Source organism: Camelina sativa, chromosome 8 (assembly GCF_030686135.1).
Source record: "Camelina sativa cultivar CO46 ecotype springtype chromosome 8, ASM3068613v1".
Lineage (NCBI taxonomy): Eukaryota > Viridiplantae > Streptophyta > Magnoliopsida > Brassicales > Brassicaceae > Camelina > Camelina sativa.
The window spans coordinates 17,561,518-17,588,520 of record NC_141887.1 but is presented as its reverse complement, the minus strand read 5'-3'; the positions used below and the strand labels follow the sequence as shown (position 1 = coordinate 17,588,520).

General features: G+C 40.6%; 6 protein-coding genes and 3 long non-coding RNA genes across 16 annotated transcripts; 4 read left to right on the top strand and 5 right to left on the bottom strand.

Annotated features, from left to right (window-relative positions):
- Nucleotides 1-925: 925 nt before the first annotated feature.
- Nucleotides 926-4,376, bottom strand: LOC104707184 (uncharacterized). Of its 7 annotated transcripts, none has more exons than XR_015563157.1 (9): nucleotides 3,875-4,376; nucleotides 3,667-3,722; nucleotides 3,359-3,403; nucleotides 3,250-3,281; nucleotides 2,968-3,028; nucleotides 2,706-2,890; nucleotides 2,310-2,448; nucleotides 2,113-2,208; nucleotides 926-1,714 (listed from the first exon to the last, which is right to left on the bottom strand). It is a non-coding gene; the product is annotated as an uncharacterized LOC104707184 (long non-coding RNA). The 7 variants fall into 7 exon arrangements; XR_015563159.1 differs by lacking the exon at nucleotides 926-1,714 and adding an exon at nucleotides 1,894-1,980 and having other exon boundaries at nucleotides 2,958-3,028; XR_015563156.1 differs by lacking the exon at nucleotides 926-1,714 and adding an exon at nucleotides 1,894-1,980.
- A 1,338-nt stretch (nucleotides 4,377-5,714) lies between these two features.
- Nucleotides 5,715-9,132, top strand: LOC104709537 (uncharacterized). Its single transcript, XM_087461146.1, has 5 exons — nucleotides 5,715-5,920; nucleotides 6,005-6,073; nucleotides 6,399-8,091; nucleotides 8,495-8,550; nucleotides 8,673-9,132. Exons 3-5 carry the CDS (start codon nucleotides 7,750-7,752, stop codon nucleotides 9,130-9,132), a joined length of 858 nt encoding a protein of 285 aa, XP_087317272.1. The 5' UTR covers nucleotides 5,715-5,920; nucleotides 6,005-6,073; nucleotides 6,399-7,749.
- A 498-nt stretch (nucleotides 9,133-9,630) lies between these two features.
- On the top strand, nucleotides 9,631-12,586 carry LOC104707181 (uncharacterized). Its single transcript, XR_754576.3, has 3 exons — nucleotides 9,631-9,734; nucleotides 9,833-9,901; nucleotides 12,491-12,586. It is a non-coding gene; the product is annotated as an uncharacterized LOC104707181 (long non-coding RNA).
- LOC104707182 (uncharacterized) lies at nucleotides 12,203-12,660 on the bottom strand. Its single transcript, XR_754577.2, has 2 exons — nucleotides 12,522-12,660; nucleotides 12,203-12,439 (listed from the first exon to the last, which is right to left on the bottom strand). It is a non-coding gene; the product is annotated as an uncharacterized LOC104707182 (long non-coding RNA).
- Nucleotides 12,661-13,031: 371 nt separating this feature from the next.
- On the top strand, nucleotides 13,032-15,080 carry LOC104707180 (uncharacterized). Of its 2 annotated transcripts, XM_010423481.3 has the most exons (7): nucleotides 13,032-13,307; nucleotides 13,614-13,714; nucleotides 13,795-13,971; nucleotides 14,060-14,158; nucleotides 14,249-14,491; nucleotides 14,581-14,791; nucleotides 14,878-15,080. In XM_010423481.3, the coding sequence occupies exons 1-7, from the start codon at nucleotides 13,160-13,162 to the stop codon at nucleotides 14,886-14,888; spliced, it is 990 nt and encodes a 329-aa protein (XP_010421783.1). In that variant the 5' UTR covers nucleotides 13,032-13,159; the 3' UTR covers nucleotides 14,889-15,080. The 2 variants fall into 2 exon arrangements, with proteins under 2 accessions (XP_010421783.1, XP_010421782.1); XM_010423480.3 differs by having other exon boundaries at nucleotides 14,581-15,080.
- Nucleotides 15,081-15,919: 839 nt separating this feature from the next.
- On the top strand, nucleotides 15,920-18,651 carry LOC109125938 (meiosis-specific protein ASY2-like). The gene is made up of 5 exons (XM_087461145.1): nucleotides 15,920-15,926; nucleotides 16,114-16,788; nucleotides 16,869-17,602; nucleotides 17,678-18,445; nucleotides 18,592-18,651. The coding sequence occupies exons 1-5, from the start codon at nucleotides 15,920-15,922 to the stop codon at nucleotides 18,649-18,651; spliced, it is 2,244 nt and encodes a 747-aa protein (XP_087317271.1).
- Nucleotides 18,652-21,481: 2,830 nt separating this feature from the next.
- LOC147940095 (uncharacterized) lies at nucleotides 21,482-22,120 on the bottom strand. Its single transcript, XM_087461144.1, has one exon. It carries the CDS (start codon nucleotides 22,118-22,120, stop codon nucleotides 21,482-21,484), a length of 639 nt encoding a protein of 212 aa, XP_087317270.1.
- Nucleotides 22,121-22,184: 64 nt separating this feature from the next.
- Nucleotides 22,185-22,979, bottom strand: LOC147940094 (uncharacterized). Its single transcript, XM_087461143.1, has 2 exons — nucleotides 22,590-22,979; nucleotides 22,185-22,544 (listed from the first exon to the last, which is right to left on the bottom strand). Exons 1-2 carry the CDS (start codon nucleotides 22,977-22,979, stop codon nucleotides 22,185-22,187), a joined length of 750 nt encoding a protein of 249 aa, XP_087317269.1.
- A 1,396-nt stretch (nucleotides 22,980-24,375) lies between these two features.
- Nucleotides 24,376-25,034, bottom strand: LOC147940093 (uncharacterized). Its single transcript, XM_087461142.1, has 2 exons — nucleotides 24,597-25,034; nucleotides 24,376-24,510 (listed from the first exon to the last, which is right to left on the bottom strand). The coding sequence occupies exons 1-2, from the start codon at nucleotides 25,032-25,034 to the stop codon at nucleotides 24,376-24,378; spliced, it is 573 nt and encodes a 190-aa protein (XP_087317268.1).
- Between the last annotated feature and the right edge of the window lie 1,969 nt (nucleotides 25,035-27,003).

Sequence of the window (27,003 nt, the reverse complement as noted above, 5' to 3'; positions counted from 1 at the left end):
TCTATCTATGTTTGTTGTAAGTTTGTGTTTGATTAGCTTGTTTTGTCCAACCATTAGGTTGATGAGCTTCTCCTTTTTATCTCCTTTTGGGATTGAACGAATGATAATAATTATGTTTGCACAAAAAGGTCTATAACCAACCAATTAAGGTTAAGAAATTATAAAAAAAAATAATTTGAAACAATTAAAAAAATAGTAAAAAATTATAATCACGGTAATTTATGAATCTCAAATAATTCAAAGGTGAAAATATAAATTAAATAAAACAATCTAAAACTACTACAATAAATTTTAAAATACAGTATTAAAAAAGAAGATGCATATATTAATTTTCCTTTTTTTTTGTCAACATATTAATCTTACCTATTCCAAACTGAAAAATAATAAATTATGAGTATATTTTGGAAAAAAAAAAAAAAAAAAAAAAATTTGTCTTCCCATTAAAAATGTTTCACCAATAAAACAAAATTGAAAGCATTATTTTCGAATAAATTATTTTGTTAAATGAAAAATATGGGATGATCTATGTTTATATAGAAGCGATTATTTACATATTTTAGAATTAATAATTTACTGTATATTTTCCGTAATCTCTTTTCTATTTTTTGTAGAATTAATAATTTAAAATTTAAATAGGTAAATAATGTTATAAATTTAAAATAAGTATATAATCTTATAATTATTTTTAAAAACTGCTTAATTTTTGTAATTTTTTTATAATAATTATTTTTTATATTATTAATGTTGTTTAAAACAAATTTTTTGTATTTTTTTGTTGTCGTAATCTTAAGTTCCCTATTAAATATTAACTTTTACACATGTTAAAATCTTAGATTAATAACTTGATATGTGTCAAAATTATGGTAAGGGCTAACTTTGAAAACCCAATTATATATAATAAGATATTTTTACTATTTTATCACAATTTCTTATATAATGTAGAGTTTGTTACTTCATTAAGGTGATTTTTTTTGTCCAACAAAAAAAGAAGAAATTAAGGTGATTTTTTTCTTAATAATGTAGACATCCTATAAAGATAGAAAATTTCATATATAAGAGCTACATTAAAAAATAAAATAAAACATAACTATTCTTCAACACTCACGAAGATGGCCGTTTCTGGTGTGAGAAGTAATGTATTTTCATTTCTTCTTCTTCTCCTTATTTTATCAATCACCCCTTTGTCTTCGTCTTCATCTTTTTCACCGAGTGACAAAGTCACAAAAGCATTACTTGATCAACTCTGTTCACAACCAACAATTTACAAGCACTTCTGTATCCCTTGGCTAACCTCTGACCCTACAACGTTCACCCTCGACCTGAAAGGTCTTGTCCCTGTGGTCTTCCAGAAGGCGGAAATGTTGGGCTATAAGAACCTGGCCATGATTGAAGGCTTGCATAGAACAACGAATGATCCGACGCTTAAGATCCCATATGGGTCTTGCATAACAGGTTATGAATTCTCAAATACAGCACTGAAAAAAGCTAAACAGCTTGCAAGGTCTAAAGCGTACGTGTCAGCATCTAAGGCAGCTTTTGAGGCCTTTGATAGTATAAATATGTGCGAATCTCTGCTAGAAGGATTGGCAACACCAGCTAATGTTTCAAAACGCAATATGTGGTATGAAAGAATGTGTAACACTGGCATGGCTTTCTCCGATATTTTGGCTTTTGGACTATGAAAATGTCATTATCTTGGTAGTTTTTTTGAAACCTATAAAATCATAGCACTACAATAAATATCTACATTGATAGCAGTTGATAGCAGTAGAAAAATGCTATAATAGGTCATTCATAACTTTTTCACAAACGCTATGTTAGATCACTGTTATCGTAGATATCACACATACAATAGCGTCGTATAAATATGCTATGATAGAGTCTTCTACCATATTGTTATCAGGTTTTTTTAATTTTTTAAAATAATGTTATAAGTCATTTTACACAGACCAAAATGACGTATTCTTTATGTTCTTCGTACTGCAAGACAGACCAAAATGCAACAATAAATATGCTCAGTTACATTTTCACTAACTGGCAATAAGCAAAAAGGTACAGCAGATAGTAATCCATAAGCAACAATTCAGTCTTTTCTCAATTACACATACTTACAAGGTGTGTAATCACTTCACAGTCGCTACCAGTGTGGAATTGATGAGACTTGAGCTTTTCACGCAAAACCTTGTGGTTGTATATCTCTCCATTGACCTGACATCGTGAGCACATTTGATTTACTATTCAGATGATACAATTGACAAAGGTCTAGAATTTGACATTTGTTCACACATGATTGACATTGTTTCAAGTACCGTGACAACGATGGTCTTGTCTTTGATATAGAGCGGTTGGTCTCCAGAAGTTGGGTCAATGATGGCTAAATGCCCATGAGCAAGATAACAATATTCATAACAATGGACTCCACTCCAATCAGGACCTCTATGCCTCAACCTACACAAACAGAAGTAATCAATCCAAACAATCAATTCGGGTCTTCTCTACAAAGATCAAATCTTTTTTTTTCAGCCAAATCAAACAGTGACTGATTAAGCAAACACATCTTATTCCCTCCTTAAAAAAGTTTTCAACTTTTTTAAAATTCATTCATAAACGATTCTTCAGTATACAATGCGCAGCCTTTATAGATTATGAGAACAAGTTGATGGGTGATTGATAAAATGAAACAGGGGAAGATTGAGAGAGAGTACCCGCGATAGAGTTCGATGATACGAGAACGTTTAGCTTAAGTGTTGTCGATGCAACCAAGAACAGCGAGAATCCCACACACATTGTGTTAGAGTCAAAAGAGTCAAAACTTGACGAGAAGCTTGGCATGATCAGTGATTACTGCCATTGATTCCCGCAAACCATCATATCTTCTTAACAGTCTACCCTGTTACATTTACACATCTTTAGAATCAGAATTGATTTAAGAGACTTAATTAAAAAAGGTTTCATACTTTATTAAACCTTTCAAACTTAAAGTCACTTCAAAATCTTCCCACAATGCTTGGACTTTGGAGATCACTTCCTGAGTAACATAAGGAAGTTTACTTTACTTATTAGTTACTTGACTCGAAACTGTAACACTTCTACTCGTAATAAAAGAATATGTCTTTCTTATACAAAATCTAGAGAGCTTATCAATGTCGCTACCGGGTAAAGAGTGAGACTGACTTTCGAATCTGGCACATATATTCTCTTCCCCTAACAAAGTACTAAACCAAACAAATTAAACTAGTTTGATGGTACCTTCACTATCACCCATCTCTCAATGCAAAAACCTGTAAGGTAGTTAAACTTTTAGAGAAAACAACAACAACCACAATAATGTACTAACTCAACCATTCAAAATACTAACCTGTCTTGTGATTACAAGAAAAGAGAAGCTTCTCTATCTCCAAACCTGTGCGACAAACAACAACAAAAAAATTAAATAATTTGGACCACAAAAGAAGAAACCAAACAAAGTTCAGCACTTTTCCCACAATACCAAAGCAGTAACACTAGTGATAAATCAAAAATGTTTTTAACTTTTAACCCAAATAAACCTAAAGAGAATCACAAAAAAAAAAAAAAAAAAAAAAAAAAAAACATAAACGTTGCAACAGATATGAGAATGTGTTGAGTTGTTTCCTTAGGATTCTGATAAGGAAAGAGAGAGCTTACAGCGGAGAATGTGGGGAAGGGCGTGAATTGCCTCCTCGTCTTTTTCTATCTCCAAACTAATTAAACCAACCAAAAATCCAAACTTTTAGATCTCTATCTCCAACAACTTCTAAATCAACTCCCAAAAACCAAAAACCCTAACATGAGAACGAAATTGAAACTGATTTTCGGGAGAACTACTCGAATCTAAGAAATTGAAGAGGCTTACTTGCAAATCGCGATTGTGTGAGAGCGACTGATAACAAGAGCGAGGAAGAACAACAATCGTTGTTTAAGATAGAACCCTTTCAATATCCCATCACAACACCATCACAGTGATTTCATCGAACACATGGTGTGTATACGACCGTCGAAGCTCTTTGACAAAAAAAATGACATAAAGGGGGAGAGAGAGAGAGGACGACACAGTGAGAGAACAAAGAAGGTTTAGGGAAACAGTGGAGAAGAAGAAAAAGATCAGAGACGGCGAGGCTATATGGAAGAGAAGATGATCTAGCTCGTGAAAGTTTTATTTTCCTCTCTAACCAACTTTTTATTTATTTTTTAATGTTTTGATTTGGCACTTTAAAGGTTTTTTGGGGTAAGATCTGAAAATTTTCACTAAATTTTTGGCGGAGTAAGTGATTTTATCTTCCCGGTTGGTTACTGATTATTTTGTCATAACATTGTTTTAATGCTATGATAGAGTAATCAAAATAAAACATTTATCTTTCATACCAGTTTAGAAAAAGGAGCTATCTTGTACTGCTATCAATGTGGACTTTTGTAGTTAAATTATTATCTTTTAGACCGGAATATAACCCTCCGACGCGTATCCTTCCTTACATAAAATACCAAAACTATGTGTTTTCACATTTAAATGAAAAACAAAATAATTTGACTTGGAGTCTTGAACCCATAACCTCTATTATGAATCAAAACATGCTCTAACAATCATAGCCAATTATTCCGCGATGACTTCTTGCAATTCAACAAACCAATAAATATATAACCTCTTTGTATTTTTCACTCCTTCGCCCACAACACAGAAGGCCCGCCTTTAGGATGAGAGCATGCAGCTCTTCCTGTTTGTTCACTCAAGTAACAATGTAGATATGTTTGGTAGTATTTTTAGTTTCCGTATGTAATGAAACAATGAACACAGCGCTTCATTTTCACTCGTCTCACACACAAGACTAATTGGTGTCACTGGCGTGTCTCACACATGGTACCATGATTGTATCAGAAACTTGTGTAGACAGGACATGATGTTTAACGTTTTTGTGGATTTGGAAGTCCGTATCAGGTATGATACTTAGTAATTTTGGCTTTGAAGTTTTTAGCCTTTGATCAGGTCCAAACTAATTGACGCAAGTACAATAGTGGCGCTGAGATAGTGAGATGGATTCCATGAACATTGACTTATAACAACAGATCAAGAATACATAAGATCTAAACGAAGAAAAGAGCTCATATAATCATCAATCATGTTTCTCTCGTTGTATCTTCTGGCAACACAAACAAGATTACATATAGAGTGAGAAGAGAAAGAACAGTCAAGACTGTTTGCCACTGCTAGGGTTGGACTTGGGACAGAGGTTCCAGCGTCCCTTGACACGCTCTACCACTAGTGGTCCTCATCCTCCTACGGAAACCATGAGTCCTAGCCAGAGATTTTCTTGATCTGCTTCTCTTCGTTTGACACAGAGCAGTTTTTCCAGCTCTCACCACAAGGCCTCTGCGTCTCTGGCCATTCATTCCACACCAAACAATACTAGAGACTTGATCAATTAGAGTATACCCTAAAACCTTGACACACTGCCCAGAACCTAGACCTAGACAAATCCAAAATGACCCTTGAGCTAAGGTCTGTTGCTGCTAAACTAGCAAAGCTTATATAATTCACTGCTCAACTCTTAGAGGCTAGTTACAACTACATGAGCTAAAAAAAAAAAAACGCATGGCTTCCCTCACTCCCTAATCGAATCCCCCATGACAACAACTATGTTACACTAAACAATTTCCGTTTGCTAATATATTTTGGGATTTCTTAGTTTATTTTGGTTCAAGTTCGTCAAATTTGATTGTATCCAAAAATTAACCACAACATGTCTTTCTTTTTTGGAAATTTTTTTCCCACGGGTTAATACCAAATATTCAGAAATTGGAGTGACGGAGAAAGCAATGGTGGAAAAGAAAAGAGGTTCTTTCGTTTATCTCCTCAATATTTAACAACGTTTCATATAGATGTATTTATATTCATTTCACACGTATAGTAGTACATATTGAAATGCTGGTGTCTAGAACTTCAAAAATGGTTATAACGATCTTCTTATCCATGCTTTTTTGGCTTGAATAGGTTGGCATAAGAGCATATAATCATGGCCGATGTCGTTGAGTATGGTTCAACAAACTTCTGCACAACATGGTTAGTATGAATTTGATTTTCAATTTAATGGTTATACATCACTTCTGAGTTTAGAAAAGTTTGTTTAAATTTAGTTGTGTTTTGTTTTATAAATAGTAATTCTGTGCTAAATATATAACTTTTTAGTTTAAAAAATTAAGGCATAACTCTTCTTATTAGGATCCCCTATATAAATATACAGAAAAGACTCAAATAAAATCAAAAAAACTGTCTATTCAATTTAATGGTCATATTACATAAGTGAGTTTAGAAATGATTGTATAAATATAAAACTGTCTATTCAATTTAACCTCAGCTTGCTCTGCTGGAGCCAACTCAAATGCAGTGTGACCAACAATCTGTTGAGCAAGATTGTCGAAAAGGAGGAAATTGGTGTTCCCAGTGTGATCAGTAACATGAATGTGTAACTTAAACCTATAGTCAAACAATAATTATTTCGAATTTCTTAAACCTAAAAAATAAACATTTTCTACCTTAGCACAAGTATGGGATTGTCGAGTCTGCATCGGGTACAATGGAAAGCCATTGGTAAGATGTCAACAGCCTCATCCTCGTCGAGGCCATCAAGAAGGACTGGGACAACCTTCTTGGAGCAATCCTTACAGCTCCAATAATACCAACCCATATCGCTATCGATGGCTAATATAGTAGCCTTAACAATACACTTACTAACCTGTTATTTATAATACACGTCAGAATTTTTAACAAATCAATTTTATTGACAATGTTCTTCCTAATGTATATTATTTGCTATTTATAGGTACCTCTCGGGGACAAGATACGTTATTGGGAAATACCATATATTCCACTCTCTCGGGCACCATTATCGAGGCAGTCTTTTCAGCAATGTTTTCCGACGCCGGCGACGGCATGTCTCGCCGGCGTCGGGAGATCCAGCCATCTCAAAGCTTTTTCACAACGTTCTCACTTCTTTGGCTCATAGTTTCTTCATTCACTCTAAACATTTTGCATCCCCGTTTTGTCGCGGCCGAGGCTTCCGATGGAACTAGTTGGTGTCTTTCGGCGAGTCATCTTCTTTCTCTTCCTCGGTTCTTCCTCCAAGCGCCTAAGCTAGTAAAAGATGAGGCTCTCACCTCTAAATATTGTTTCTCCTCAAAATCTGAGAACTGTCTCATTAAACCACACAGATCCGTCGGATCTGAAACCTTCCTAGATACCACCGGAGAACCTTTGCAAACCCTTTCGCCGCTTACCCATCCTCCGACCAAGACTCATCACCCATCCTCCCCAAGTGGTACCTTAGCTCACCCGCATTACATGATTCCATTCTACAAACCTCGCTGACAAGCATATCGCCGCTGTTCAGCCGCCACATACTCACCATCATCCGAACAGCCAAAGGGAACCTAGGGTTTTGCTTATTGGATCTCTTTCTTTTTGGCCCAGTATGCATCCCATGTAGGCCCATCTTCAAAAGCTGTGGACCAATTTATACATCTGCTAGGTCCAGGTCTGTTATAATTAATAAATGTTTAGCTCACTTAAGCTTGATGGTCCGATACTTTTCTCGATTTGCTATGCTTGGTCGAGAGCACAAGTCGCGGCTAGTGTCGACATCTCTAAAGTAGCTTTGTAACTATCAGCTAGGAATCCTGGTCCAAAGTTCTTCTCTGATTACATCTCATGTTTGTATAAGTTCAAAGATTTTTGATTCAATGCACAACCATTTCAACACCAATTACAAGCTTGCCCCAGAAGAATCCATTCTCCGGATTTCGTTGATGGCAGGAGATAATCCTGGACCGTTACTTGCGCCTTTTCCGGTGAGTTTGTCGAGGACGCACGACAACTCTTCTTTCTGGGTGGAAACCTCCGTTATCGTTCTAATGATAAAAAGAATTATATCCGACCTTGAGGGTCTCCGGCTTACAATCTTTGCCTCTATGGAGATTTTCTTGCTGCAACCATCCTCCATTGTGGAGAGAACTGTGTTTTCTATTGATGTATTATTAACTGAGTTTTACAACAAGATGAAAAGAAAAAGAAAAAGACATTTATGAAAGGCATAGATGAAGATGAAGATGTTGATGTAGTCGCTGCACTAGTTCAGAGTACTACAAGAAGTAGTTCAACGAAGCAGATAACATGAAGCGGTTAGCAGCTAAGGCGATTAACATTCAAACCATGAAGTTTATGAAGACTAGAAGCTTGGAGAAGAGTCTAGAAGCATGAAGAGATTCCTTTTTAGTAGAAAAGGAAACATGATGAAGAATTTCCTATTCCATAAAAGAAAAGGAAATTCGCAAAGAGATTTGGCAATTCCTATTAGGATTAGAATAGGAATTTAAGCTTGTATGGCCACAACCTATTGTGTATAAATAAGGGGCTAAGCCTTTGTAGAGGTGAGCACAAAAAGAGCAAGAGAATTCTTACACATTAAGGTTATGTGGGTTTTTGTAGGAAAGCATAACGCTTAAGGGGACTAAGGGGTTTGTTTTGAGAGGTTCTTGGATTGGGTATAGATCCATGAACATGAGAGATTAGATAATTGATTGAGTGAAACTTGTAATTTTACTAAACAAATTATCTAATAAAGAAGTTTTATTTTGAAGAACTCATGTCTTAGTTTGTGACTCAGCTTTGTGCATCAGTTTCCATATATATCAATAGCTCTTGCGTTTTCATTTTCCCCTTCCCCCTTTATGGAGAGAACCATTTCATGTCTCGGATTGATGACTCTTAAGTCGAGAGACTGCCTCTTTGTCCTAACCGTTATACTGTCTTGTGTAGAGAAAGTAATGTGTCTTGTGCCGACGAGACCTATGGTTACGGATTCCTTTTCAACGTCACGTTGTCATATGACAGTGACCACTCATCAACCTCCCGAATTGCTCGTGGAAGTGCTCGCGACTTACCCTGAATTTACTTGTGGCAAGATGCTTTTTAGCTCATGTCTTCAATTGTTCGTGGATCTACAGTCGTTCTATCATAGTTATATTTATGCTGCATCTCTGAATGCTTTCTCTTTGATGTTTATAACCTTGAGTTTTCTCGGAACTCCTATCCATCCTTGTAACCAATGTTTTCCTTTTGAATGAATGAAGAAAGAACTGGTTTGACAAAAAAAAAAAAAAAAAAAAAAAAGGTAACTCTCGGGAAGACTTCACTTCAGCACTTGTTCTCCTTAGTGTATGGACAAAGAAATCATCTCTGTCAGAAACCCCACCAACAATTGCAAGGGGATTTGAGTTAACCACTGCTAAGTAAGGCTAGGTTGTCATTGGAAGCCTAAATACATATGCACGTATATGTAGTTAGTTGTGAAATCAGAATAAAGAAAATGTAGAAATCAATATTCTTTTTTAACTCAACATATCGTTTACTTACAGAGCCTTGAATTCGTTCAGAGAAGGCATGTCCGGGTTAATCATCAAAACTGAGCAATGGTAAGCATTGGATAATGAACGATTTTCTGGATATTTACATTGTGGGATAATTTATCTCAGAAAACAATATGAAGTTATAAACTCATCAGTTATTTTATTATTAAGTCAGTACCTTTCCAGATCTTGATTTTTCCAAATTGAATTGCACAGATGACAGTGGTTCCAGGAAATGCTTGGATGTTGTTGTTCACATGCTCAGCGAATGATCCCCAGAGCACAACAGTGAGCCATTCATCCCTTCAAATTGAAAAATGGTAAATAGTTAATTTTGCTGATAAATTACTTTGAAGACAATAAAACACTATACTTCGTATATACATTTCATTCCTCAATTCGATTTTCCCATTAACAGGTACATCTTCAAATTCAGTGACATTGACCAGTTGGCCAACGACGTCTAGAACAAAAACGATTATAACAGGTCAGATGTGCATCTTAATTCGTTATTCTTTTTGCAAAAATACAATAAATATAAAAAGACCTACCAACCAAGTAGTTGTCATCCAAAGTACCATCAATGATTTCTCCAAACTTCACTGGAGAAATTCTGTTCAATTCAGCAGGTAAAGGAATGTCACATTTCCTAACACGTGTGTTAGGAATGAAGGCAATCCGATAAGGATGATCTGTTGTCTGATACATGCTTGCTGAATGAAAAACAGCAAAGTTGATGATGATTCTTGAGTCCCCTTCATCAAGTTGGTCGCTAAACGTACCGGTGAGAGCATTCTTGATGGTAGCTTGAATTTTGCCGCCCTATATAGATAGAGAATAAAAGGATATATAAGTAAAATATAATATTAGCAAATATATATGTAAAAGTAAGCATATATATAGCAACCATTTGCATCTATCAAGATCATATCAATAGTTTCACCGGTGGTAGCTGAGTATTGCTTCCACTACCTGATGATCTTCACCTTGATAGAAATATTGTTGAAAGAAGCCATTAGAGAATAAAAGATATATTGCTTGTAAACTTTGTATTTGTTTGCTTGTTGAAGTGGTGGAAATGATGGTGTATGGAAACACGTATTTATAGGGAGAGTATCATATGTTTAATTCCCTCCAATTGAGCAAGTTCGAAATTATAGAAAATATTTGATTAGGTATTTGATTTCGGATTTTTTGGCTAAATTTGTTTATGGAAATCCAGGAAATTATTTAATCGTTAATATGTTAATCGCTTTTTCTACGGAAATCAAAAATTTTGTGTGTTGTAAATGATTCCTTTTCCGGTGTGTAGTATATTTTGTGTTTTTTTCGTTGAGTACTTTGGAAACTTAATCACTTTTGTAGAATAAAATCATAATATTAATTAGTAATATCTTCTTTGCTACTGTATTCAAGGTTTACGGTTATATAAATTTAATTTAAATTGAATTAATTTAGATGAATGTACTGATATGATTGTAAATTAGCTCCTAAATAAAGGACATTATTGAGTTAATTACGTCAGAATCAATCTTTTTTGAGCGAAATTTGGTTATGCAAATCCAAGAATTTTGATGATTTGTGATTATGTTAATCGCTTTTCCTACGCAAATGAAAGATTTTGTGTGTTTTCCATTCAGCTTTTTCCGGTGTGGAGTAGATTTTGTGTTATTTTCGTTGAATAATCTGGAAACTTAGGGGAGGTATTGGTTTAGGATTTAGAAAGAATTTTAATGATTTTATGTTCTTGCTGATTGTTAGAATCATAGAAAATTGAAAGTTAAAAATGAAGGATTCTAATAGATTGTTTAGGAAGTTTTTTAAAATCTTGATGATTTGTTTTGTCTAATCTTGTAAAATCTTTCTATTTAATGAAAGAGTTTTCATGACTTTTGTTATGAAGGAAATGATATAAAATCATAAACCAATAACATAAAATTTGAATTCGTTAACAATCCAAGATTCTTTTATTTTACTTGAATAACATAAAACTTTTAATGACTTTATAAAACTCTTAATCCAATAACACTAGATTTATTAAGATTTTAGATAACTTTTTACAAATCCACAACCAATAACACCAAATTTTTAAAGAGTTTTTAAAAGTCTTGATTGAATAACAACATATTTTACCTAACTTTTAAAGTCATTAAAATTCTTTCTAAATCCTAAACCAATACTTCCCCCTTAATGAGTTTTGTAGAATAAAAACATAATAATAATTAAAAATATCTTCTTTGCAACTGTAATCAAGATTTTGTGTAATTTAAATTGGATTACTTTAAATAAATGTACTGATATGATTGTAAATTTGAAGCTAAAATTAAGGACATTAAAGAGTTAATTACATAACAATCAATCATTTTCAGTTTGGTCTTTGAAATCGGAATTTTGGGTATAATTTGTTTTTACTAATATTTGTTTTCACTAATAGGATTTTGGTTTTTCCTAAATATATTAAACGCTTTTTAAACGCAAATCTAAGATCTGTTTAATAAATATAATTAATGTCGTAAATTCTTTTGTAAACTTGAAAACTTTTAGAAAAATAAAAATTGAATATACTGATTGTATTTATTTGTTATTTAGGTAACGAATATTCTCTATCTTCTCTATTGTTCGTTTCTTTGTTGTTGTCGTTGAATTAATATATAGAAGATAGGTAATACAGATAATCTATATGATTCGGTTGACAGAAACGAATATATTGTTAAACTTAAATATATGGTGATTTAAGGTTAATTCGTAGAATATCTAAATAGAAGTGCTTTATTAAATCTGGAATGGATGGGGGAATATATAGATATTATTGAAATGAAATACACATATTAAATGGATTTTGCATAATCACATAATTGTGCTTATTCGTTTTCAACTGATAGACATGAATCAATTATTTGTGCTCTATTTTAGCTTCGTTGTTTTCATGACCTATTTTTATCCTCTTTCTTCCACTTGTGAGTCCGTCTCCTTTGACTAAATATTGAAACAACTGCTTGACATTATGAATCTGACCAATTGGAACCTGTAGAAATGGAAGATAGACTGTATTTGTTAAAAGTAGATGTATATGTAGGGAATATAGAATCAAAATAAACGAAGCTTACAGAACAGAGGTTTCTCTTCCACTGTTTGGCATTGACATCATACACGAACTTGTGAGGAATCTCATGATAAACATATATAGGTGATTTGTGTTGGCAATTTCTCTTGAACCATGATGTAAAAGGATGGACATAAAGCTTTGCGATTGGGACAAAATCTGCTTCAGATGAAGGTACATCTTTAGTTTCATTATTTATTTGAAACTTTGTGTTAAAGTGGGAAACAACTCTGAAAGTAGGCATGTCAATTTCGTAGATGGAGAATTGTAAGAAGTCGGAAGTTGTTTGGTTGCTTTTGACGAAGAACATGTACATTGTGGAGATTTATGTGTTAGTGAAGAAAAGAACGTATATATAGGTGAGAGGAGAGGATCAGAGGAGATGATTTTTTTTTAATAAATACTATGGCAAGAAATTGTAAATAAATTTATGTTTTAAGGGGATTTGATACAATGGCAAAGAATCTGTACTATGCTGACACATCAACTTTTTCTTCAAATGTGCTTCTCTACTAGGAGATAAGTCTTCAAATTTTATTATCTTAGGAATATCATTAAGTGATCCATGTCATTACAATTACCACTAAATCTTGACCCCAAAATAATGGTAACAAAAGAGCAAAATACTCACCTACCCGTTAGATGATCAGATCTCAATCACAAAATAAATTATATATTTTTCATCATAAAAGAATAGTCCAATACATTTCCTCGTTTTTATTTGTTTGTTTGACTTCAAAATCGTACCCTTCTCTCTGCTTCGATTCCCCAAAGACAATATTTTGCAAAGGTAAGTTCTTAAAACCTTCGAAATCTTTCTTCAGTGTTCCAGATATGAAATTTGATCTTTGTACTAATTAGGTAATAGACAAAGATCCTCCCGACACGACATTTTCTATCACATGATTTTATGATTCCGTGATAAACGATTGTTGTCTGTAAGATTTTTTTTGTCAAAATAGTCTGTAAGATTTAAGATCGACATTTCCCGACCACTAATTTTTTCTTATCACAATAATAAGATTCTTAATGTAATCATTTGACTTGGGTTTTGGAAACTGATGTGTTTCTTTCTTTTTCGAAACATTTTTTTTAGAGTTTAAAAAAGAAGTTAATTACGAAGTTATGAATCCTAATCCAGTGATGAGTACTAATGGGTTTGTGAAACCTGTTCCAACTGAAGAAGAACAAGCAAAGGTAACTTTGAATATGTTCAGTGTTTTTAGAGTTGGATTTTCTAATCAGAATTGTGTTTTTGTTATTAATTTGGATTTTAGATAGAGGAAGTGAGGAAGCTGCTAGGCACATTACCTGAGAAACTTTCGAGCTTTTGTTCGGATGATGCGGTTTTGAGGTATTTAAGAGCGAGGAATTGGCATGTCAATAAAGCTACTAAGATGCTTAAAGAAACCTTGAAATGGAGAGTTCAATACAAACCTGAGGAGATATGTTGGGTAAAAAAAACATTGAAATTTTTTTATGGGAGTTACATTGTTGTGATCTTGTTCAGTATGACTGATGAGTTTGTTGTGTGTTTCGTAGGAGGAAGTAGCTGGTGAATCTGAGACAGGGAAGATATATAGATCGACTTGTGTCGATAAACTTGGACGACCTGTTCTTCTCATGAGACCTAGTGTTGAGGTTTGTTCCCATCATCAATTTCAAGGCACAGAGTTGCTTTATGCTTATACTTTGAGATCTCATATTTAGTTTTTGATCTGATTTGTTCAGAATTCTAAGTCAGTGAAAGGCCAAATTAGATACCTTGTGTATTGTATGGAGAACGCAGTCCAAAATTTGCCACCAGGGGAAGAACAAATGGTGTGGATGATAGACTTCCACGGCTATAGTTTGGCTAACGTATCATTAAGAACTACAAAAGAAACAGCTCATGTGTTACAAGAACATTACCCTGAGCGTTTAGCTTTCGCTGTTCTTTACAATCCTCCCAAGTTCTTTGAACCCTTCTGGAAGGTTAGATTTTGCTTAATTTCATTAAAAAGTTGTGTTGGTTTATAACGTTAATGAGTGTGTGAGTGTGACTGTTGGGTTTTATTATATAGGTGGCGAGGCCTTTCTTAGAGCCGAAGACACGGAACAAAGTGAAGTTTGTTTACTCGGATGATCAAAACACTAAGCAGATCATGGATGAGAATTTCGATATGGACAAGATGGAGTCAGCTTTTGGTGGAAACGATGGCTCGGATTTCAACATAAATATACATTCAGAGAGGATGAAAGAGGACGATAAGAAAAGACTTGCTGCCTTGGAGGGTATTGCTTCTGTTTCTCTAGACTCACTCAGCATCTTATCAGTCTCTGATGGTGCTGCCTCTGACAGTGCTCACCCTATCTCTCAGGATGTCTCTGAAGACGAGTATCATCAACCTCAGACAAAGGGACCAATCCCGTGATCGAGTTATCCAATGTTTGTAACTTCCTTCTAAGATTCTAGCTGCAACCATTGTATGTTTTTGTATTCTGTTCTCTACCGCGAAGAGATTCCATATGTATTTTTTTTTTCTCGATCAGTAATAAAACCATAACAGAGATGTGCAAGCAATAGAGTGCAACACAAAACAGAAGCTGCAATTACATTTTTAATACCAACAGGTCGCAGTAAACCCTGATAGAGAAACTAGTCGTCGGTTTCTTGGTATAGCTTCATGATCTCCGCTGTAGAAACTGGATTTCCACAATGAATTTGTTTATGGGGGAAAACAAATTCAGTAAAGAAAACTCTCTTAGAAAACTAATCTAGGCTTTGATATTAGAAGAATTAGGGTTTCTATTGTTAAGAACAAGAAGAGAACTCAATAATTGTATTCAATAATTGATGTCTTACAAGGAGAAGTCCTTCCCCCTTTATACATATTCATGAATCGCACAATATATTAACTTTCCTTATCAGACGAACTGAAATAAGGAAAATTACTCTATCTCTTAGATCGGCCGCCGGGTGAAGTGGAAGTCAGTTCTTCATCCTCGAGGCTGGGCTTCTTCTATCCGAAGTGGGCTTAAATGACCTAACTGAGTACTTAACCGGATTCCCAGTTAAATAACCAAATTGTCTTTCTGGTTTAGTTCGGTATGTGGGGGGTGCTAAATCCCGCACCAACAATTAGTCTCCCCCAGTTCTAAATATTCGGAATACAATTTGAATATTTTGAACTATGGAAAAGAGAATATCTTATCTAGACCATAAAAAATCATTTGATTTTACCCGGGATTTCCGCGCCACTTCAATGTGAACCGTCGGGATGACACATGTCGTTTGCGTCACATATGCTAGGTCGGAAGTCGAAGAGCCGCGTAGGTCATAATGACTCTTCGTAGGGTTGCCGCCCATTCGACTCTATAAATACGCCTCCTCCCTTCGTCATTTCTCATTTTCTGCCAACAATGAAAGGTCATTTATCTCCATTTTTCTTCCGCACTCTCCGAACTCACATCATGGTGGGCACTTCGGATCCCTCTTTTTCGCCGGAAAGCGAAAGCGAGCAATTAATTCGTCGCACCTCCAGACGCGTCGCACAGATCGGAGAATCCAGTAGATCGGGCTCCGAAAATCTCATCTCTTCTAACTCGCTGCTCAGCTGGAGCGTCATCATCACAGACTCCTCCACCAGTTCTTCATGAAGACGGGAGTAACGAACTGACTCAAGATGTGTTGTCGCAAGAAGAAGACCGATTCGCGCCTTTAGGAATCTCAATCGAAGATATCGATCCTTTGTTAGATCATAAAGGACGAATTGGAGGCGATAAGAGTTTGAGTGCGATCAAAACCGTGAACGACATGCTGAACTCATGCGGTCTATTTAACAGTAACGTCACAATTCTGATCCCTCGAGCCGACCAGCGCCCCTGGAACCCGCCGGAAGGGTACATATGCTTGTACGAGGGTTATTTTACTGAATGTCGCCTCCTATTCCCAATCCCAGCATTGATATCACTCTACGCCCAAAGACGCAGGATAGCGATCTGCCAATTTGTTCCTGGAGCCATTTGTAACTTCATGGCTGCCCTTACCATAGCAGCCGAAGTCGGAGTTAACATTGGAGTTCAATGCTTTGAGCAACTGTCCAACTTCAAGTCATCAAAGAGTCCGCATCGTTGGGAAGTGAATATGAGACCGGCGCACAATTTCCTTGCTGGTCAAAGAGTTTCCAAATTCAAGAAGTGGGTGAACCACTACTTTTATGTCCGCGTCGATCAGTACTCGCTCGTCAATCCATTGGGTTTCCATCGGAGAGTGTGGAATGAAAATCCTGGTAGATTTTATATTTCCAGTACATTCTAATTGACTTCGGCACCTCTGACCTATTTTAACTTTTTCATGTCTTGCTTCCAGATCGTCCATTTTGCGCAACACGTCTAGCTCCGGACTATCACCCTGTCAGGAACGCTCTGCTATCCGGGAACAATCGTCGGTGGGAATTTATTACCCGTATCCGTGTTGAAAAAGCGATGGGCAAACCCATGACAACATTCCCAAGTTTCGCGAGTTCGCTAGGACGAACTGCGGAGCCAGCTGGGTCACGTGTCATCGCATCCGATAGTCTCCAGGTCGTTCGCCGAGAAACCCAGGCTACCATCGAAGCCGACATCAATCCTCCTCAGGACAGGTCTGACGTTGATCCTGTTCAGGATCGGACCGTCATCGAGCCCACTCGGGCTTCCGAAGAAAACGTCGACACGGTCGACGTTGCGAAAGGCGATACCCCTTCCCTAGCCTTAGGGAATGCCGACCCTCCGAAAGATGAAGAAGATATTCCTCAGCTCGGAGTTGGACCAATAAAGAAGAAGAGGAAACACAAAAAGAAGGCACCGCAGCCAGCAGCAAGCCACAAACGCTCAGCTGAAGACGCCGGACTGGAATCTGCCGACCGATTCCGTCTGGCAAGAGAAAATGACAAAACGGATCGGTTTGCCTTTGAGTATTTCGGTGATACTCCTTTGGTCACAAGTCGTGATGCTTCAGGCGAACTTTTCCGAACCTTGAAGATCTCTAGTCGAATTCTTCCGTCAGCGGACGAACTGGAGTTCCAACAAGCGTTCTTTGACGTCGCCGAATCCCACTTGATGGTTAGCCTTATCATTTTCTTTAACTCGTTCAAACTTTGTTCGGGCATTACTGACGTATGTTCTTTGAATTCACAGATTGCCGCCAGGATGAATACGCTGACTCAATTGTACGATAGGCGAGTCAAAAGCGATAAAAAGTCTGGATTTGAGCTTGAAAAGGTGAAAGAATGCGCGGAACAAATCCGAGTTGCCAGCAAAGCTAAGGACGAGAGGATCAAGGAGCTTGAAGCTCTTCTTGCTGAAAAGGACGGTATCATCGCCAAATCCGAACTGAGGATTGGCGAGCTGAATTCCCGAGCGCTTATTCTCAAAGGAGAGAAATCCAAACTGCAGGGAGCATGCAACGAGTTGAAAATCAAACTCGACTTTGAGGTTAAAAGACTTCGGCGGGATCGTTTGGAGAAGGTGGAGCGAACAGCAAAGAAGGCGCAGACTCGATTGAATAAAGTCAAGGCTTATTTAGTCGAACAAGAGAAGATTCGCCCCTTGGAAGACCTGTTAAACCAAGCTACCAGAGTGCAGGAAACTGTACAATATCTGATCGAGAAGGGGGCCGTTATTCCTGAGGAGCGAATCGAGGAGATTGATATGAACAAGGCCAAAGCCGAGGAAACTATCCAAGCGATCGACGTCCTCGAACTGAATGAAGACGACCTCGTCATGTCCCCTGATCAGCTGGGCTACGGACTTCTGCATCCCGGAACGATGGCTCCGGACTCCGTCTACCATCCGTATGGCTCCAATGCCGAGAGCTTCCAAGCCGATTTGACCGGTGCTTTGGACGCTGATCTTGAATTTTTTGTTTTTGCGCCAAACTTTATTATGTGTGGGTTTGAATACCTTGTAAAACATTGCCGACTTGTTCGGCCCATTCTCCCTTTTGAAGCTTTTTCTTCCTTTTTTATTTTTTTTGTGCCGGAATTTTTCCTTTTGCCAAAAAGGAAAACTCAACGAATTCTCGAAATTTGCACTTTTGTCATTTTGCACAGACTATGGAAATTTCACCCCCCAGTGTGCATATAAATCAACCAGCGCGGTCTCCGAACTGAACAATTATTGAAAAACTTTAAACGTGAGCGATGTCGAACTCTATTAGCAGCGTGGAATCCCCTTTTATCGGGAATGGTGTCCCGACGTTCTCGAATGCCAAAGCTATTGAAAGGGGATGGCCTACTACCCGAACATCCGAGCTCCTTGGATGCTGATGTTCTGCGTAAAACCGGAAGAGAGACGTGACCTGGAAGAATTTCTTCATCAGGTGGAAGACCTTCACACGGAGTACCGCGATCGACTCGCCGCACTCGAACAAGCGCAACGCGAATTGCTGCTCAAGCTTGAGATGCTCGAATCCCACCCAAAAGATTGGATCGAGAATGGATTCGAGAGGATAGCGGCCCTGCCGCCATGCCTGGTTGCGTATTGCAACAAGTGCCGAAAGGAAGCAGATCGGAGGCCGACACACATGGATCCTACCCTGATTGGTCACTTCATTCCAGGAAACGTCAAGCCGTTTTATATTAACAGGCGTGCTAGTGATGCCGAGTTTGCTGAAGCTGATACCTTCTTTCGTCAGGTAACTATCGCGAGACATCCTGCAATATCTCCAGTACTTTCATATGAAAAAAGGTAGGATCGACCGCCAGCTGAAGACTTTAGAATCTGAAGTTGCCATACTTAAGGCAAAAAGGAAAATGACTATTGACTTGCTGGATGAGTCCGAACAGAAAGCCAGGGCATTGGATGAGACCGGGCTGCAGCTGTTGTGGCCAATGCCAAAACGACTCAAGACGAGTGTTCGTGAGATCGCGGCGAATGGTGCACCAGTTCGGAAATAACATGTGTTATTTGAAATAAAGATTATTTGAGTATGTAATAAGATTCTGCCGCATTATAGCAGGCGAATTACACTATTTGAGTATTTAAAGTTTGCTATTTTTATTACTGAAAAATGTACCCGGCTTATATCCGACAATTTTTATTAAACGATGGTAGAAAACTTCAATCAAACTTTAAAAATTAAGCTTTTTAGCCCTAACGGGATGCGTTTTGTCGGAGAGCGAGATACTGGGCTCGGCTTATCTCCCTTGCTTTAGTTTGGATGCCGGTCTGCGAAATTATTCTCTGGGTTCGGCTAACCATTCCGTCCGAACTAAAGTTTGGGTGCGAAATAACTACTCTGGGTGCGGCTTATCCCAAAATTAAAAGATCGGGTGCGGAATAAATATTATGGGTCCGGCTTATCCCTAAATTAAAAGATCGGGTACGGAATAAATACTCTGGGTCCGGCTTATCCCTACATATGAAAGTCAGGTGCGAAATAACAACTCTGGGTTCGGCTTAATCCTGAAAACTAGTGCGTAGTTACGCGAGTTGATCACTTGGTCAGGGTGTCAACGGAGAGTGAGTTCGGTATATACCAATACTTAACCCAGTTCGGTATTATTATTATTATTATTATTTTTTCGCGGTCTTTGAGAATTATTTTCGGGACGCGTCAAAAATTATTTTCGCGGTCTCTGATTGGTGGATTCCGCGGCGGTTACTTCCCACGACCCTATATAAATAGGGTTGAGGATTGGGGGAAAGAGACATTCCAACTTTCACAATTTCTTGAAAAAGAAGGATGGTAATCCTTCCGCACTAGATCCGCATGGCTAAGACGGGCCCGGGAAAGAATAGATGCTTCGACGAGCAATGCCGGGTGTACTGAAGCGTCGGGTAATCCTTCCGCACTAGATCGGGCGGAGACGTTTCTGGTTCGTGCACCTGTCCCTTTCGTAGATATGACTGGCGTGGAGGGGAGTCTTATATGCCAAGAACTCCGACGGTACCGAGCTCGCCGCTATAGGTTGGGGGCTCATCTTACGGCGAGACGTCTGAGGCTCGCCGAGATCTGTTGGTTCTACCGCTTAGACGGGACTGTTCGGGTTCTGAACGAGATGATTGCCGAAGGTTTCTTCTTGGCGAAGTGGCAAATGACCCGGTTGCTTGCCGCGCGTGCGACGTGCCAGGAACAGGTTGCGCGCATGGATGTGCTTGCCCTACTCGAGGCCGACTGCCAACCTCTGGAGGATATCGCGCATCTGTTTATTACGGACATCTGGCCTATCGGGCTTCCCTGGAAAGGTTGAGGCGATATGCCAATTTTTTGGAATCGGCTGGCCCAATCTTTCGCGAAAGGCATTTGGTCGAGGGCCCATGTACCTTCCTGGAAGATTTGATATCTCATGTCTTCGAAGTCTCGGCGGATAGACTTGAGGCCTTAAGGCAGGCACGCCGGTTTTGGCGAGCCGAACTAATGAAGATGGAGGTGGAGGAACCTTTGGAGGACGATTTGTCTGGTCCTCTTCCTCCACTTCGGCTGCAGGATCATCCAGAACGGTTATGGTGAGCCTCGTACCGCGCCAATCTTCGAAGACGAGCAGTTTTTTTTTTTTTTTTTTTTTATTGTAAGAGAACTGGCGCTAGGAGGAAGGGTTTTCTCCTTTGTGTCTCTTTTCTCCGCTTTTTTTTTTGTTTTATTAGTCGGTCCAATCTCCAAAGCATGTAATGGCGATTGATCAAGAATTTGCTTCACTCGTATTATCCAATTTATTCAATGGAAGTTTTCCATTTGTACTTGAAAATAACGATTGTAGACGAAGTGTGATGGAAATTAATCCAAACGACTTTCAGCGTAATTTGGCGTACTGCCGGTCGAAGTGTATTCGAAATAAAGACTTTATTAATATCTTAGTTGCATTCACTTAATCTTGAAAAGACAAGGAATTGCCTACGTACCCCGAAACAGGGATCAAGCCAACCGTAGTTCGTATTACAAAGGAAAGATGAATGGAGTTTGGATTCCCGAAAACTCCTAGTTAGGATCGTGAAGACGACTTAGCAGTAATAACGCTTCAAGTGGGTTGCGTTCCACGAATTTTTGATCCATTCTCCGGCCATTGTTACAAGTTCGTAGACGTCTGGGCGAACTGCCTTGGATACGAGGTATGGACCCTCCCACCGAGCGCCGAGTTTACCAGCGTTGACTTGTTTGGTGTTCTCGAAAACTTCCTGTAGAACCAGATCGCCTTCGTTGAAGCGTCGCTGACGAACAGTCTTGTTATAATACCGAGCAGCTGCATCCTTGTAGTGTTGTACTCGGACTAGGGCCTGATCGCGCAGTTCTTCGGCAAGATCGTTGTGGTTAATCAGCATCCTGTTGTTAAGTTCAGGATTGCTGACCATCATGGTACGTCGGAGTGTCGGGACTCCTGCTTCGGCAGGGGCGAGTGCTTCGAGGCCATACGCAAAGGAAAAAGGGAATTGTCTCGTACTCCGCCGCGGGGTTGTTCGATAGGACCACAATACGCCATCAAGGTTGTCTGCCCACGCCCCCTTTCTTCGACCAAATCTCTTTTTTAGTCCGTCGACGATCGACTTATTAGTGGCTTCAGCTTGTCCATTTCCTTGCGAGTATCGGGGAGTCGAAGTGATGAGGCGGATATGCCACTTCGCCAGGAAACGTCTGGTGATCATCGAGGTGAATTGTGTGCCGTTATCGGTGACAATCTCATATGGAAGTCCGTGCCGACATAAGATGTTATTCCATATGAAGTTGGTTACGTCCAAGGATTGGATCCCCGTCCAAGAGGATGTATCTGGCACTTCGAGCCTTTAAGCGTCGGGCTGCCCATCGGTCTGGTGGGACGACGCCGTCGGAGATATAGAGTTTGATCTCAATTTGCCAGTCTTCCCGAGGCTTCGTGACGTCCGTCAGATCCTCTACTAGTTCGCTGACCTCCATCGGAACTGAGTCGTCGTTGATTACTGCTATCTGATTGTCGGGGTCGATGTTGGGAGCGTCGATGCATTCGATCGGGATGGTGCGCCGTAAATCAGGGTCGGAGTTGTTTGCCAGGGCTGCGAGGGCGTCGGCTGATGCGTTTTCGTTCCGTGGGACCTTCGTCAAAGAAAAAGATGTGAATTCCCCGGACAATGCTCAGACCAACTGCCGATACGCCCCCATTCGCTTATTTTTGGCGTCGAACTCTCCACTGAATTGGCTGACTACGAGTTGGGAGTCACAGAAGACTTGCAAATGTGTCACTTCGAGGACGGCCTCGTACTCCGTTTCGTTATTAGACGCTCTGAATTTGAGCTTTAATGCTTGCTCGAGAACTTCACCGGTGGGGGACCGGAGAATGAGTCCCACTCCGGATCCTTCATTCGTCGACGATCCATCGACGAACATTGTCCAATGCTCTTCCCTAGGATTGGGGTCGTCAAGGTCAGGAGACAGCTCGGTGATGAAGTCGGCCAGAACTTGCGACTTCAAGCTTGGACGGGAGCGGTATTCGATGTCATACTCACTTAGCTCGACTGCCCGTTTCGCCATGCGTCCGGATTGGAGGGGGCTATGGAGGATAGTTCGGAGTGGTTGATCGGTTAACACGACGACAAAATGTGACTGGAAATAGGATCGGAGTTTCCGTGCGGTGGTGATCACTGCGAGTGCGAGCTTCTCCAGCGTGGAGTATCGTATAGAAGATAGGTTTTTGATCCCTGCAGTTGTCTCGAACCAATACGCCGCTGACAGTCGAACTGGAAACCGAGACGTAGAGGTACAGTGTTTTGCCGTCTTCTGGTTTGACTAATACTGGGTGGCAAGTCAAGTACTCCTTCAATTGCCGGAAGGCGGCCTCGCATTTCTCGTCCGAGTGAAAATCCTTATTTCCGCAGAGGAGTTGGTAGAAAGGGAGGCATTTATCTGTCGATCGAGGGATGAAGCGATTTAAGGCTGCAATGCGGCCGGTCAGGCGTTGCACTTCTCGTTTGCTGGTCGGCGACGGTAATCCAAATATGGCCTCGATTTGTTTAGGGTTCGCTTCTATCCCCCGCTCAGTGACGATATACCCCAAGAATTCACCTGAAGTGACTCCGAATGTACACTTCGTTGGGTTCAGTTTCATCTGGAAATGATCCAAGATATCAAAGCACTCAGCGAGATGCTCGATGTGCTGCTCTGCGATCAAAGATTTAACCAGCATATCGTCGATGTAGACTTCCATGGTTCTTCCAAGCAAACTAGCAAACATCATGTTTACCAGCCGTTGGTAGGTTGCTCCAGCGTTTTTCAGCCCGGACGGCATGACCTTATAACAATAGGTCCCCCTATCCGTTATGAATGCCGTTTTTTCGCGGTCAGTTGAACTCATGGCGATCTGGTTGTAACCTGAGAAGGCATCCATGAATGAGAGCAGTTGGTTTCCAGCCGTGGCTTCGACGAGACGGTCTATGTGTGGCAAAGGAAAGCTATCCTTGGGGCAAGCTTTGTTGAGATCGGTGAAATTCACGCATACCCTCCATTTACCGTTTTTCTTCTTTACCACGACTGGATTGGCCAGCCAGTCAGGGTACTGGACCTCCATTATTTGGTCAGCTTTGAGCAGCCCCTCGACCTCGTCCTGAACTGCTTTGGCCCGATCTGGATCCAGGCGTCGTCGTTTCTGCCTTACTGGTCTGAATGTGGGATCGACGTTGAGCTTGTGGCAGATAACATCGGGGTCTATCCCGATCATGTCCTTCGTTGACCAGGCGAATGTGGAGGACCGAGATTGCAGAAAAGCGATCAGCTTTGACTTTATGTGCTCCTCCAGTTCGGCACCGATGCCAACAGTTCGTGAGGGGTCGGAGGGATCGATGTTCACCTGTAAGATTCGGCACTCCGGAGACTTGAGGCGATCTCTTTCCGACTTATGGGGACCGATAAGATGGTCCCCGCTCTGTAGTTGCTACGCGTCTTCAGTCTTCCTCTGCTTCTTCTCGATAACAGAGCAAGTTTGGGCTACCCTCTGGTCACCATAAAGTGTGCAGATTCCCGTGGTGGTTGAGAACTTGAGGCAGAGGTGATAGGTCGATGGTACGGCCTGCATCACGTATATCCACGGTACCCCCAAAATGGCGCGTCGATGACTGCGAACTTGGTCTTCCGGGACAATCCGCCGGCTCGCACCTGCAGCTTCACGTCGCCCATCGAAAGTTTGGCGACCCCATCATAGCCCGTCAGTGTGCGAGATTCGGGTTTCAGTTGTTCCGGCGTGACACCCATTTTTTCTAGCGTTTGCCAGCATATCACATTGACGGTACTTCCCGTGTCGACCAAAACCCGTTCAACGTCGATGACTAGAGGGTCCGAATGGGGGTGTTGGATTCCCTTGGCGTCTTCCGAAGTAAACGATACGGGGTCCGAGCAAAGTGGAGGTTCGCTTAGGGCTGCCTGAAGGCTGCAAACTTGACGCGCCCTCTTCTTTAGTGCGCGGACGGAGTCTGCGCAGTCCTCTAGTGGGCCAAGTATCATGGTTATTCGTCCTCGGACGGGAGAATTGACCCGCTCGGGATTTTGCCCTCTCTGTCGCTTGGGTGGGCCAGGCAGCTCGTCCGCCTGGAGCATCTCCTCTTGATGGTTCGCCAGTACTTGGTTAGCCGGCTATTGAACTCCGTTGGTCGGACCGTTGTGGCCTCGTCCTCCTCCGGCGCCGCGGCCACCGTTAGATCGTCCACCACGCCATCCCCCTCGGCGGCCTCTGCCTCCACGAATGCTCTTCAGCTGAAAGGTGGCTTCGACTTCGCCGGAAAGATACTTTCCGTACAGGAAATTCTTCAGATGGACGCATTCGTGTGTGGAGTGGCCGACGATCATGTGGAAATCGCAGTACAGCTTCTTTGGGTCGGATGGCTGTTTGTTTTGGTCCTCCACCTCGGAAACCGCATGAACGACACCCTTTTTTCGGTCTTGGGGGTCGTGATGCTTGCGAGGTTCATGGTGCTCGTCCCGGCTCTTAGCCTTAGGGGGGTGCGACGGTTGCCCGATTATTTTTGCGGCTAACTGGGCGTCTTCATCTTCGTCGAGCGCGAATCTGGAGGCTCGACGTAGTGCGTCGTCGAGGTCCTTGGGCTCCCGTATGTTAAGATCTTTTCGTAATGGCGACCCGGGAATCAACCCCTTTATGAAGGCCGCCATTGCGGCATCCTCTGGGACGGTAACGCGCGTTAGCTTTTCCTTGAATCTGCTCAGGAAACTGCCGATGGATTCGTCGGGTTCCTGGGTCATCTCCCAAAGGTCGGAGCTCGTCATGCCCCGTTCGATGAGAATTCGATAATGCTTAAGAACCACACCAAGGCAGGGCTGGGGAGGCTATCAACGAATAACTGACAACAACCAACATCCCTCTGTTCTTCGGTGAATCGTGCCTTTGTCATGGTTGCCATGAAGGACGTCATGAAGTGGACGGGGTCTTTGTCGCCCAGGTAGGTTGGGAGTTTCAGCTTGACGTTTGGGATGGCGGCTCGCAAGATCCGTTGAGTAAAAGGGGATTGTCGGGTTACTTCGACAATCCTGTCGATTTCTGGAGCCGTGCTAATGGCCCGATTAAGAAGCGTGTTCATACTGCTGATCTGCGTCTTGATTTCTTCGATTTCGAGGCAAGACCCCGCGTTTGTGAAGCGGGCGACTGGGACGGCCGAATTCTTGTACACACGTGAACTTGAATTCGTAGGTCGAATACTCGATGTCGTCTGAGGGGGAGGATTCCTCCGTTCGTATTGGACGTCCGAGGAGTCGAGACGACGAGTGAGACCGTCAGTGCCGAGTATGGGCGACTGTCCAGCAGAGATTTGCGATGGGGTTGTTTGAGTTATGACGGTGTCGACCCTTCGGTTAGTTTCGGAGATCATCTGGTAGATCTCTTTCGTCATGGTGCCGAACAGGATCTTGAAATCTTCCATGGAGACGACCTGTGGATTTTGGACCGCTGTCGTGGTGCATGCATCTTCCTCGCTTGGTTGTTCATCGGAGAGCTCCGTGTCGCGGTTGGTTGTCTCTTCTCGAGTTCGCCCTGCTTCCTGGCTGGTCTCCCCTTCAGATCTGGCCTCAAGTGGGAGTTTGGAGGAGGCATTAGTCATGTTCCTTGACTCGGTGACGGGGCGGCGAACATACACGGCGGTAGCCGGCCTGATTGATACATCGCGCTGTGTTGCAACGTTGTCTTGAGCAGGTGCGATGCCCGTGACATCGGGTGTGTTGGAGGTGGTACGGTTTGCGCCGGTTGACTTCGCTGATGATTGAAGACATTATCGTGGACTTTTCGGAGACCTTTTTCGGACAAGATTGTCTTTCTTAGAGAGTAACTTTTAGAGACGATTTGCGGTCCCCACAGACGGCGCCAATTGTAGAAACTGGATTTCTACAATGAATTTGTTTATGGGGAAAAACAAATTCAGTAAAGAAAACTCTCTTAGAAAACTAATCTAGGCTTTGATATTAGAAGAATTAGGGTTTCTATTGCTAAGAACAAGAAGTGAACTCAATAATTGTATTCAATAATCGATGCCTTACAATGGAGAAGTCCTTCCCCCTTTAT

Excerpts from the sequence above, each read along its gene's own strand:
- LOC109125938 (XM_087461145.1), top strand. Across the intron at positions 16,789-16,868 it reads AGTGTGGAATGAAAATCCTG|ATCGTCCATTTTGCGCAACA; the intron begins GTAGATTTTATA and ends TCTTGCTTCCAG. Across the intron at positions 17,603-17,677 it reads TCGCCGAATCCCACTTGATG|ATTGCCGCCAGGATGAATAC; the intron begins GTTAGCCTTATC and ends TTGAATTCACAG.
- LOC147940094 (XM_087461143.1), bottom strand. The coding sequence starts at position 22,979 with ATGGCGAAACGGGCAGTCGAGCTAAGTGAGTATGACATCGAATACCGC. Across the intron at positions 22,545-22,589 it reads TGGGGGCGTATCGGCAGTTG|GTCCCACGGAACGAAAACGC; the intron begins GTCTGAGCATTG and ends TCTTTGACGAAG.
- LOC104707180 (XM_010423480.3), top strand. The coding sequence starts at position 13,160 with ATGATCAGATCTCAATCACAAAATAAATTATATATTTTTCATCATAAA. Across the intron at positions 13,972-14,059 it reads AACCTGAGGAGATATGTTGG|GAGGAAGTAGCTGGTGAATC; the intron begins GTAAAAAAAACA and ends TGTGTTTCGTAG. Across the intron at positions 14,159-14,248 it reads TCATGAGACCTAGTGTTGAG|AATTCTAAGTCAGTGAAAGG; the intron begins GTTTGTTCCCAT and ends TGATTTGTTCAG.
- LOC147940095 (XM_087461144.1), bottom strand. The coding sequence starts at position 22,120 with ATGATCACCAGACGTTTCCTGGCGAAGTGGCATATCCGCCTCATCACT.
- LOC104709537 (XM_087461146.1), top strand. The coding sequence starts at position 7,750 with ATGCACAACCATTTCAACACCAATTACAAGCTTGCCCCAGAAGAATCC. Across the intron at positions 8,092-8,494 it reads GAAAAAGAAAAAGACATTTA|GAAAGCATAACGCTTAAGGG; the intron begins TGAAAGGCATAG and ends GGGTTTTTGTAG. Across the intron at positions 8,551-8,672 it reads TTGAGAGGTTCTTGGATTGG|CTTTGTGCATCAGTTTCCAT; the intron begins GTATAGATCCAT and ends TTTGTGACTCAG.
- LOC147940093 (XM_087461142.1), bottom strand. The coding sequence starts at position 25,034 with ATGCTCCAGGCGGACGAGCTGCCTGGCCCACCCAAGCGACAGAGAGGG. Across the intron at positions 24,511-24,596 it reads TGGGCGACGTGAAGCTGCAG|GCCGTACCATCGACCTATCA; the intron begins GTGCGAGCCGGC and ends TACGTGATGCAG.